Below are 12580 nucleotides of genomic sequence, written 5' to 3' on the forward strand. Positions count from 1 at the left end.
CCGCAGGACTTTATGTGCATCTGTCTAGAGATTAAGGGAATTTAGGGGGTGTAGAAACCAAGGAGATACAATATTCATGTGTCTATTCTAAACTGTTACTTTAAAATAGGAAACCCAAATGATTCTACACCATGTGCACAGTTTCATCACCGATTAAGAATTTTAAAAAAGCTTCCTTTCTTAATCAATTGCATTATTGTTCAAACACATTGCATTTCTAATTGCTCTCAAGTTAAATCGTTTAAACTAACAGAAACAAGGAGCATAGTCAAGACAGCCCTGTGAATAAGAGCTACTTTCCCCAGAAGAGCACACATTTACAGTCAAGAGGCTGCTACAGAGAACACAGTAACAGCCACTGGTTCTGACGGCAGAGAGACAGTATCTTGGAATTGAAATCATCACAGTGAATACTTGATCCTGTAAGGCACAGACAGTACTTCTGTTTCTCTGCAGACATCCACACGAAGGCCTCTTGACTGCATCACTGCAAAACAGAGCTCCTCCACATCTGCCTGCAGAGCTGATTCTCCATGTTCCACAGTACATTGAGTCCAGGAGCAGGGCAATATGGTTTGGACATCAAATTCAATTCCTATTTATCATTGCAAGGAAAATACAGCAACTTTAGAGAAGCTGTTAACAACGCTAACTCCTTAGAACAATGCTGAAAAAGCACGGATCAATCACTTACTGCATTCACTGGTCTTTAGTTTGCATGAAGGTGAATATTCACCATATTTTATTGAAGAGGAAAGGAAACACACCATTTAGAAAATTAAAACACCAGCCAGCAAAAATATTAATGACATAATCAAGGGACTGATTACATTTCCCCCTTAATTGGTTACATATTTCCATTTTAAGAGCCCAGTTGCAGTTTACCCTACAGTGTTTTAGCACAGACACACATCAGCAGTTGTTTCTAAGGAGCTGTGTGTCCAGGTGCTATGAAAAGAGAACAGTCCAGTGAAAACCCCAGCTTTTCCTGTTTCTAAGGCAACTACAAAGGAGGATTACACCTGACATGTATCTGGATGAAAGTATTCAGAGGATCAGGGCATCTCTAGTTGTGTTCTGTCAGTCCAGCTGTTAATTCTTCATTACTGCACAACAGCTATACATTACAGGAAAAGGATGGGAACTCCCTGTCCATCAATAGGAGAGAAATTTACAACAGCAAAAAGGGCTTTTAAGCACTCAAATCCCACTGAAAGTTATTTGGGCATCTAAATCTCTTCGCGCCCTTTCAAAATACCCGTCTGTGTCATCATGGTAGGCTCCCTGGAAAGGAATGGGGTCATGTTTGTACTAAGCACTGAAATCAGGGGTGCTGGAACAATTTTTATAGTGGGGGTGCTAAGACCCATTGAACCAAACTGTAAACCCTGGGTATAAGGGAAACTACTGCAAGCCGGGGGCTGCTGCAGCATTTCCCACACTCTTAGTTCCAGCACTTATGACTGAATCCTTCACACAGAAAACAAAGCAAAGATGTGGCTCATATGCTCCAAAGAATTGGTAAAGAGATGGTCAGACACATCCTGTAAACCTGCCTCAGGAACTCTAGAAATTCAGCTATTTGCTATAAAGAATAGGCAAGATATGTTTGAGGTGGAGGAGATTAAGGAGGCAAGTCTAGTATTTTACATTGAGGCTAATCAGGAATAAGATGAACTTTTAAACAACTACACAAGTCTCACGCAGCAATGAAAAAAAAATCATATCCTGTAAACTGTTAGAAAGAAGTCATCCATACATAATATACAGTGCTATTACAATGTACAAATGCTACTGCCATGGCATCACTCCAACCCTGTTAATGATTAATGTCTACATGAATCTAAATAATAGCTAGTAAAAAAAAAAACAACAACAACAGCAATATACCTTTGCAGAGGCATGATTTCACAAGCCATTCCTGAAATGAAAGTTTATATTGGTAACATACAACTGTTTCTTCCCCCAACAGGTTTTTCTCTGCAGCGGAGATCTTCTCACACTAGTGCATTCCTATTTCCTAGCCACAAGAGAGAGGCGCAGGATTAATACTGCAATACGCGACACAGAGAAAACTCACTGGAGGAGAATACAGCAAGCTACTTCCACTCTGGGAAGCTAGCGCCCAAGTACCCTCTCCAAACTTCTGCAAGTAAAAGTAATGCGGTCTGATCTGCTGCTGCAGTACTCCTTGACCTTTTGTTCCAGAGAAGCAGCTGAAGCGTCCAGCCAATCAGGCATCGCAGCTGCAACAGTTCTGTCTGCCTACCTCCTCCTCTTCTGTGGGCTTGCCAGCCTGGTAACTGGAAACTTTCCCCCACAACGATTCCACTGCTGAGGCTGACAATCAGAGGACACGGCAACCAATGGCTGCTCCTGAGAAAAGCACACGCAGCCTCTTAGGGAGACAAAAGGTTCCAGCAAGGAACTGCATTGGCACGAGGAAGTAATTGCTAGTCCGCCAGACGAAGATCACCAGGATGATTAAAAACACAACAACACGGGTATCAGCAGCAGCAAGATTTTTGTTTTTTAAATTGACGTGACGACGTGAAAAGGCACAACAGGTCCCTCTAGGGGGAAGCATCCTACGTGATCCCTGTGCATGCCATGCCTGCTTGCATTTCCTGTCGATATTTGTTTTCACCCTGCTGCAGGCATGTCTTCTGCAGATTGCAGTCTTGACTCCAGACCTATGACATCACGTCAGGCACGTAGCTCTCGCTTCTTGCGGGGAGGACAGGAACAGAACATCCTTTGATGCAACTGTGTCCTGCTCTTAATAGACAAAGCCCTGCCACATACACACAATCAGTGAATGTCAAACCCAAGTACGCTGGGAAAACAACTGGTTTCTAATGACGAAGGGATTGGATAGGTCCTGAGTCACAATGGAAAAAGAAAAAAATGCATAGCTTTGGGGATTTAAACAGCCATAAAGTCACAGACATGATCCAAGGGAGATCAGAATCCAGTTGTCCTGAAAATGCAAGTTACAGCTGTTGAGCCATTAAGTGGAAGAGATCTTTTTCTTTCCAGTGAATTTTGTGCAAGTCAAAAGTGCCAGGCTGAAAGCCCTGGGGACTGAAATCTGTTTGTCCTCAGAACAGGAAAAAACACGGGAATCAGCAGCACTTCAGTTATTATTTAACTATATACAGCACCTAACACAAAGAGCCCTAATTTCAGTTAGTGTCTCTCGGTGCTACCACAAGGCAAATAATTAATAATAATGTTAACGTAGTGCATAGAGGCCAACCAGGTTAGGCCCTCTTAGTCTACAGTAGAAAGGATGCTATACCAGCAAACCCTCCTAGTCTACATACAGCTTATACTTGCAAAAGGGTGCTTTTGCTGGTATAGCTTATAATGGTTTCCCGAAAGAAATCAGCTACAGTGGCAGAAGTACTTTTAAACTGGTATAATTTCATCTACACGAAAGCTTTTGCCAGTATAGAAATGTCATTTTAAAAAAAATCACCCCTGAATCGACACTACTGTACTGGCATAAATTGCTAGCACAGATCCCAACCTTAGAGGCTACTGGAAATGCGACATACCTAAGCAAGATGCCAAACTTATATCCTTTGTATTTACAGCACAGATACAATTGCATGAAACAGTGAGCAAAGCCTCTTGCCTAATTCACCATAACTTAACTAGAAGTTTATTTGTGTTTCAAAAATGTCATGAGTGATTAAGAAACACTTGTTTCAGAGTAGCAGCCGTGTTAGTCTGTATTCGCAAAAAGAAAAGGAGGACTTGTGGCACCTTAGAGACTAACCAATTTATTTGAGCATAAGCTTTCGTGAGCTACAGCTCACTTCATCGATGTGCATCCGAAAGCTCACGAAAGCTTATGCTCAAATAAATTGGTTAGTCTCTAAGGTGCCACAAGTACTCCTTTTCTTTTTAAGAAACATTGAAAATACAATGACCTATTCCAGCCATGTGCACAGGTCCATGGTGGAGCTGTGTGTCCTAGTGAATTGGACTAATGGTATAAGACTGAGGGCTTGGCTACACTTGCGAGTTACGGTGCAGTAAAGGAGCCCCGGGCACACTAGCTCACTCCCCATCCACACTGGCAAGGCACGCAGAGCGCTCTGTCTCCGCGGCTACAGCGCTGCTGGTCCTGCACCTCAGCGAGTGGAGTAACGTTTGCTGCGCCCCCACTGGAGCGCCGCGCCCTCTCTGTGGACGCCCTGGTCTGTTAGTGGGCTCTGATCGGCCTCCAGAAGTGTCCCACAATGCCTGTGCTAGCCACTCTGGTCATCACTTTAAACTCTACGGCCCTGCCCTCAGGTGACCAACCGTCAGACCTACCATTTAAATTCTCTGGGAATTTTGAAAATCCCCTTCCTGTTTGCTCAGCCAGGCGTGGAGTGCTCTCAGCAAATCTTTCCAAGTGACCATGCCTCCACGCGCCAGGCGATCCACAGTATGGAGCAATGGCGAGGTGCTGGACTCCCTCAGTGTTTGGGGGAGGAAGGTGTCCAGTCCCAGCTGCGCTCCAGCCGTAGGAATTACGATACCTTCGGGCAGATATCAAGGGGTATGATGGAAAGGGGCCATGACTGCAGTGCAGGGTTAAAGTGAAGGAGCTGCAGAATGCCTAGAGCAAAGCCCACAAGGCAAAAAGCCGCTCCAGTGCTGCCCCTGCAACCTGCCGTTTCTACAAAGAGCTGGACGCGATACTTGGGGCCGACCCCACCTCCACTCCGAGGACCACCATGGACACTTCAAAGCCCAGTTCAACAAGGCAAGAGGAGGAGGAGGAGGAGGAGGAGCAGCAAAGCGGGAGCGAGGGTGCTCCAGCGGAGGAAGACACCCCGGAGTCCCTAGAGGCATGCAGCCAGGAGCTGTTCTCAAGCCAGGAGGAAGGTAGCCAGTCGCGGTGGCCGGTGCTTGGGGGAAGGATAAACACCAGAGGAGGTTCCCGGTAAGCGGCTTTTATTTTGGGAAGGAAGTTATTCGGTGCGGGCTCTTGGGGTGAGGAGAGTTAGGGCTGCATGCATGCCTAGGTGCGGAATAGGGCATTGACGTGCTCTCTCACATCACGGTAATCGGCCTCAGTGATCTCTTCAAAGGTCTCAGACAGAACTTGGGCAATGCGCTTGCGCAGGTTTCTCGGGAGAGCCACTGTGTTTCTTTTCCCAGTCAGGCTAATTTGTCTGTGCCACTGTACCATGAGGGGCGGGGGGACCATTGCTGCACACAGGCGCGCTGCATATGGGCCACGGAAGAAGCCGCATTCAGAAGAAGACCCTCCCTTGCTTCCCAGGTCACCCTCAGCAGCGAGATAGCTTCCAGGATGAACTGCTGTGGAAAATGTGGGGACAGTGTTCAGTATAGGGGCCCCCGCTGTTGGCTCTCCCCAAGGCACAGAAACCCAGAGGACAGTATAGCTGTAAAACCATCAGTCACACCTGACCCTGTGCTTACTCACAATTTTGGGGCTCCCGTGTGTTATGTGCGCTCGCTTTGGGACAGGCAAATTATGCTATTGTGTAGACTGTGCTTGCTCTTGAGTACGGGGGAATCATTGCTCTGTCTGGCATGAACAATGCTGTCTCTGTTAAGTGTTGCATTTTGCCTTTACAGATGCAACCTTGAGATCTCAGCCGTCTGTGTTATCAACGGCCAAGAGACTGCAAAGAATCAGGAGGAGGCCACGTAGAAGCAAAGAGGACATGCTGCATGAAGTCATGCAGAATTCAACTAATGAAAACAAAAAAGTGCAGAAGTGGCAGGAGAGTGAAAGGAGGGTCCTCCAGCAGAATGTAGATCGCTGGCACCAAAGCACAGAGCGGCTGATAAGCATCATGGAGTGCCAAGCAGACTTGATCCAGGCGCTTGTAGCCATGCAGGCGGAGCACTACCGCCCCCCCCTCCCCCGCAGCCCTTGTCCCCAAACTCTTTCCATTGTGCCACCACGTCACCTCCAAACCACTTTCCCCAACATCCGGGTTCTTACCGCCACCTGCTGCCTCCAACACCCGTAGCTTCACCATCCAGCCCTGAAAACTATGACCCTTACGCACTGCACTCAGCCCCTATCACCATGCAGTGTAACTATCCTGAAGTGCAGCACGCATTGCACAGCACTCCAGACAGGACATACACAAATCTGTGATTGTACCGTTCCCCACCCCACCTCACCCCCTTGCCCTTTGTGATTCCCAAGCAGTTGTGTTGTTTTTCTTTTCAATAAATTGATTTTTTTGGCTTTGAAAACATCTTTATTATTGCATAACGTAAAAGAAACCTTAGCCCAGGAAAGCAACAGGCACTGCAAGTCAGTGTAGCATACGTAGAAAACACAGATTCCTACCGCACTTCACTCCTGTGCAGGGCACCACACCAGACATTTCTGTTGGCTTTCAGCCTCAAATTTCTCCCTCAAGGCATCCCTAATCCTTGCAGCCCTGCACTGGGCCCCTCTAATAGCCCTGCTCTCTGGCTGTTCAAATTCAGCCTCCAGGTGTTGAACCTCCGAGTTCCATGCCTGAGTGAATCTTTCACCCTTCCCTTCACAAATGTTATGGAGGGTACAGCACGCAGATATAACCACAAGAATGCGGTTATCGGCCAGGTCCAGCTTCCCATACAAAGAGCGCCAGCGAGCCTTTAAACAAGCAAACTCGTGTCATATGCGTTACTCGAGTTGATATCATCGTTGGAGTCCTCGCTGTCACTTTGAATCTTAAGGAATAACTTGACTGCCAAACGTGACGTGCTGGTGAGACTCGTCAGCATATTCCTCAGCAGTTCAGGCTCCATTCCCGCAGAGCGAAAGGGAAGACAGAGCACGCAGTACAAAAACTGTTGAAAGATGGTGCCAAATGTGAACGGAAGCAAAGGGAATGCTGGGATGCAAACCGATGTATCAAGGGGCATTGGGACAGGACCCAGAATGCCCCGCACTCCCCACCCCCTTCCCACAAGCCACAGGGCCAGAACGGGAAGAGGTGGTCTGTGGGATAGCTGCCCACAATGCACCGCTCCCAATGCCACTGGTGTGGCCACATTTGCGGCACCCGCAGTGTGTTTGCAGCTGTCAGTGTGGACAGACTGCAGCACTTTCCCTACTGTGCTGTACGAAGGTGGGTTTAACTCACAGCGCTCTACATCTGCAAGTGTCGCCATGCCCTGAGATTACAACCAAACTGCCTCCCTTTGACACCGACTAGCTGCAAAGGGATTCTCAAGGAATTACTGCTATCCTCAGCAATGTGTACCAATGTTTCTAAAGGCATTTCGAATGCACCAGCCCGAAGTGATCTCTTTAAACCTTAATAATAATAAATCATCATCATCATCATCATTTATTATTTGTATTGTGGTAGTGCCAAGGAGTCCCTGTCATGGACCGGGGCCCCACTGTGCTAGGCGCTGTACAAACACAACAAAAACATGGTCCCTGCCCCAAAGAGCATAAGCTTTAATGCCAGAAATCAGTCTCTTAAGAAAAAGGGGCCAAATTGAAACCTAGTATACACAAGCACAACTCTAGTAACTTCAACAGAGTTGCATCAGGTTTGAATCTGGCCCAGTAGCTTTTTCTAATGTAAACACCCTTCAGTGTTCAAAAATTATATAGAAAAAGCATCAAAATAACTGAATCTTTGCGATAAATTGAGCAGATAAATATTCTCATTACTTGTACATTTTTTCTAATATTTTACTGTATATACAGTGACTGCCATTGATATCAAAAAGATCCTAAAGTGCGTTAGTAATTAGACACATCTCTGAAATGCAGACATCTCTGATGCTGAGGGTAAAAGGCACACATCACACTACACAAAAGTGCAAGGAGTGAAATTCTCATCAAGTACACAGCATACACTCCATACTCTTATGAAAAATACCACGAGATCTTTTACACGCACCCACACACCCACCCTTCATTTAAGGAATCTCTCTCTAGCCTGACTCGTGTGTTCTACTTTACTACTTCTATCCTGGTTTTAAAATCCATGCATCAGGATAGACGTATTCAATACCAGGGAACGAACAGAACAGGGCAATCATCAAGTGGTCCATCCCCTGTCATCTAGTCCTAGCATCTGGCAGTCAGAGGCCGAGGGACAACCCAGAGCACGGGGTTGCAGATTTGATTTCTCCTCTCCAACCACACAGAGGATCTGAGTCATAGGCGCCAACTCTGTGGGAGCTCCCCCGGCTTCCCTCAGTGCCTTCGGCCCGCCGGTGGCCCTGCTGATCAATTCCTCCCCTGTCCTTCTCAGTGCCTCCTGCAGCCACGGAACAGCTGTTCTGGGAGAGAGGGGAAGGAGCGGGGACAGGTCACGCTTGGGGGAGGGAAGAGGCAGGGCGAGGTTGGGGCCTTGGGGGAAGAGGCGGGTGGGGATAGGGCTTGAGGAAGGGGTGGAATGGGGGCGGGAAGAGGCGGGGTGGGTGAGTGGGGGAGTCTTGGAAGAAGGGGTGGAGTGGGGTGGGGTGGAGTGGGCTGAGGAGGGGGTAGGGCAGAAATTGAGAACCCCCCCAGTAGAGGAAGTTGGCGCCTATGATCTGAGTAAATCTGTTTTAACAAGGAGATTATATTATTAATAATACTTTATATGGATTTTGTTTTATTTACAGCTTGGGCTCTTCAAGACAGTGACTGACTCTTACTCTGGGTATATACAAGGCCCAGTGCAATGGAGCCTCAATCTCAGCTGGCGCCCCTTGCCACGAGCGTAATGCAAATAAATAATAAATAGTTTACATGGTATTCAACAATACAAAGCCAGGCTCTATACAGTGGAGGAGAATAGACAGGAACTGCACATTTCAAATGGTACAAGGAAAGTGCACTGAAGCAACAGCACAGGTTAGTTTTACTGATGTTCCCAATATGCCCCTTCTGACTTGGTCTGCCAACTTTCTTAAGATTGGACACTACACCCTCCCACCCATTGCTTGATCCCCCCCTGCCCTACCCCCTGCTGGTTCCAGTCTCTCCCCCCTCTCTCAGGACTTTCCTGTGCCCTGCAGAGTCAGGCTTGGAGCTGACCCAGAGCCTGCTTGCCTGCCTAGTCAGGAGTTGCAGGTAGGAGGTGGCCCTGGCTGAGAAGGGGCTGGTATGGGTTGACTACCCGGTGCCCGCCCCATGGTGCTCTGGCCCCTCCCAATCCCCAGGCCAGGCTGGCAGGGGGCAGGCTGGTGGTGGCATTTGCAGGCAGCAATCCTCCTGTTTCAGTGCCCTTGCAAGTGGTAACTGGACTTTTGGTGTCCGGTCAGTACTTTTGACCGGACGCCTTACAGGTCCCCCTTCGACCGGACTTTCTGGTGGAAAACTGGGCACCTGGCAATCCTACTTCTTTTGCCCTCAAAATCTGCTGCCTCCACATACTCTGGCGCTGCTGCCAATGGCAACCTAAAACCCTGACCCCTCGATCTTCATGTTCCAAGATGAGGAAAGCTGGGGGGGAAAATAAGCTGGGACCACCAATGGTGGGATGCGTCGGGTCACTAACCAGTTGTTCTAGGACACTGGGGTCTTGGAAAACAAATTCTCTGATACCTGGAACATGATCCTGCATTCAAGGGACACTGAGGTAGGCATGTAGAGAGTTTCTGGCATCCCCGCATTACCCACTGGCCAAGAATTCCCAGGAAATGAGCAATGACTTTGCTGCCACATCTAAAATAAATAAATAAAAAAACCACTGTGCAGCAAAAGTTACTCCTTGGAAATGGATGATTTTGCTTGTTGGATAGGGATTAAAGGAAGGGATAAATAGTGCCCTTGGTCATTCCCATTTAGGAGCTAAAATTCTAGTGATCTATGGGCTGGTTCTAACACAGTGGTTCCAACCCCATCTTGTAACCCTGATTTAATATCAAAAAGAAAAGGAGTGGCACCTTAGAGACTAACCAATTTATTTGAGCATGAGCTTTCGTGAGCTACAGCTCACTTCATCGGACGCATACCGTGGAAACTGCAGCAGACTTTATAACACACAGAGATCATGAAACAATACCTCCTCCCACCCCACTCTCCTGCTGGTAATAGCTTATCTAAAGTGATCATCAAGTTGGGCCATTTCCAGCACAAATCCAGATTTTCTCACCCTCCACCCCCCCCCCCACAACATTGACAGCATTGGCCTAAAGAGACATTAAGGCCCAGAGGAGCCAGACACAGACTCAGGGGAAGCTATGGCCAGAGTCTGTTAACTACATGTTTAAAGCTTCCATGTGGATGTAGATCATATGAATTAGTCATGAGCAGTCAGATCCTTTGAGAACCAAAAGACCCCCAGGGATTAGCACAGGTTTGCCAGACATCAGACAAGGATGCCTAAAATCTACACCTCCTGGTCCCTCACAGCAGGAGAAGGAAGAGTTTGCATTGAAAAAACAAAACAGAACAAAAACAATGGACAGTCCTGCAGACACACAGGAGCAGGGGGTGTGTCATGGAAACACATAAAAGAGGCTAATAAACTGAGAAGTGGCTCTGCTTTAGTGTGTTAAGCTGTTTGTTTTATGCTTGCTACTATTGACAGGCTCACTGGAAGGTCACTAGCAATGCTTCTGTAGATTGTTTCAGATGTAGTGCTCTGTGGCGTAACAATCACACCCATGCACATTATAAAGTGGTTCTGGTTTTTAAAAAAAGAGCAGCAGTGCTGACATAGGCTTCTCCGCCCTTTCAGATCCTGGGTGTTATTATTGACCTCTCTCTCAAGTAAGTGACTATTTGCAACACACAAACCTCCATGGTTTCCTGTTAAATTAAATGTGTTTTTATTTATCTAAAACCAAGCACAAGATAAGAGGAAGATTTACATAATCTTATATATAAAATTGCTCTTGATCTTAAAAAACCCTTGCATAGTATAGTTTCCTGACTTGATATTAAATGCACCTGATATTTATCAGGCAGTGCTCTATTTTTCATATAAAACAGCAATTACTGCCATATGATGTTTCTATAAATCCAGGTACAGTAGAACCTCAGAGTTATAAACGCCAGAGTTACGAACTGACCCATCAATGACACATCTCATTTGGAACAGGAGATGGCAATCAGGCAGCAGCAGAGACAAACGAACAAAAGTAAATACAGGACAGTACTGTGTTAAATGTAAACTACTAAATACATAAAGGGAAAGCAGCATTTTTCTTCTGCATAGTAAAGTTTCAAAGCTTTCAAAGTTTCAAAGTCAATGTTCAGCTGTAAGCTTTTGAAAGAACACCCATAACATTTTGTTCAGAGTCACAAACAACCTCCGTTCCTGAGGTGTTCAGAACTCTGATGTTCTACTGTATTGCCAACAGAATGCTAAATCAGCTTTAAAAAAAAAAAATCAGCTCCCACATTTAACTCTAAGTCTATTGATTGCAGAGAATTTTCAGATGAAAAAGGAGGTGATAATTACCAAAAGATTAACTTGGAAATTTGCATCAGAAGAGGACCATTCCTGGCATTATTCTAAAATAAGTTGCAGGGCTCAGGCGAGTATGCTTAAAGCTCCCTACAAAGCCACCACTTTCAAACTCAGCTTCACCCTCTTTGTGCCTTTTCCCCATGGTGTTTCCCTTCAAGGGGCCTTCACTTCCTGCACCCCTTCCCTCAGCTGAATCTTTAACATTTCTAAAATGCTAAGTCTGCGGCAAGGTATCATGGCTCCTGTTTCCCCACACGTTCACTGGCACGAAACTTTAATGCCCATTAAGTGCAGAGAGATCAAAGATAGAGAAACCTAACTTTTGGCCTTTTGCTAGAAGCCCTGTTTTCCCAAGGCTTTAATTATTTCTGGAGTAAAGGCAGCTTTAAGAATCAAATGGTGTAGACATTGGAAAATGTGAAAAAGAGTCAAAAAAGAGTCAAGTTGCAGTGGGGGAGGTTTAGGTTGGATATTAGGAAAAACTTTTTCACTAGGAGGGTGGTGAAACACTGGAATGCGTTACCTAGGGAGGTGGCAGAATCTCCTTCCTTAGAAGTTTTTAAGGTCAGGCTTGACAAAGCCCTGGCTGGGATGATTTAATTGGGGATTGGTCCTGCTTTGAGCGGGGGGTTGGACTAGATGACCTCCTGAGGTCCCTTCCAACCCTGATATTCTATGATTCTACTCTATGGGACTGAGGTCAGCCATGTCTATGGCTAGGACTATCTGCTATTCAAACTGGGGTAAGTCACACCAGTGCAAACCTGCATTGACACTGGTGCAGTGCATCACAGGGGATTTTATCCCATTACTACATTTGTGTAGCTACACCAGTGCAAAATTCCCTTATCCTTGATCTCTCAGCACGAGTCATTTCTCACTATACACTATGCAGACCAGGAACACTTTATGTCACAAACCAAAAACCTCTGCTTGTTGATATTTCATATTGGAGATATAGATATCTATATCTATATCTATATGTATAGGTATATATATATATATACACACACCTATACATCTATATATATCTCCCTCCTTTTACAGTAGCTACCTGTAATAGTAATATCAGATTGGACAATGCATATTTAATTTGAAGTCATTTCACTATCTTAAATGTAGCAGAGATTTTTTTCGGTCTCCCAATCATACTTTTAAATTATGCTCCCACACAA

The 12580-nt window shown here is 46.0% G+C and overlaps 1 protein-coding gene across 10 annotated transcripts in view; it reads right to left on the reverse strand.

Annotated features, from left to right (window-relative positions):
- The window catches only part of FAM13A (family with sequence similarity 13 member A), a 198914-nt gene that overhangs the window by 74225 nt on the left and 112109 nt on the right, over positions 1 to 12580 (reverse strand). For 2 of the 10 annotated variants that reach the window (XM_048848647.2, XM_048848646.2), the window contains exon 1: positions 1891 to 2831. The exons of 6 other annotated variants lie outside the window; for them this stretch is intronic. In XM_048848647.2, the coding sequence (XP_048704604.2) occupies positions 1891 to 1919 (29 nt within the window). In that variant the 5' untranslated portion in view covers positions 1920 to 2831. Of the gene's footprint in view, positions 1 to 1890; positions 2832 to 12580 lie in introns of those variants that run through there. 2 more of the 10 variants (XM_048848649.2, XM_048848648.2) reach the window with 2 other exon arrangements.

The sequence above is a fragment of the Caretta caretta genome, chromosome 4 (assembly GCF_965140235.1).
Source record: "Caretta caretta isolate rCarCar2 chromosome 4, rCarCar1.hap1, whole genome shotgun sequence".
Lineage (NCBI taxonomy): Eukaryota > Metazoa > Chordata > Testudines > Cheloniidae > Caretta > Caretta caretta.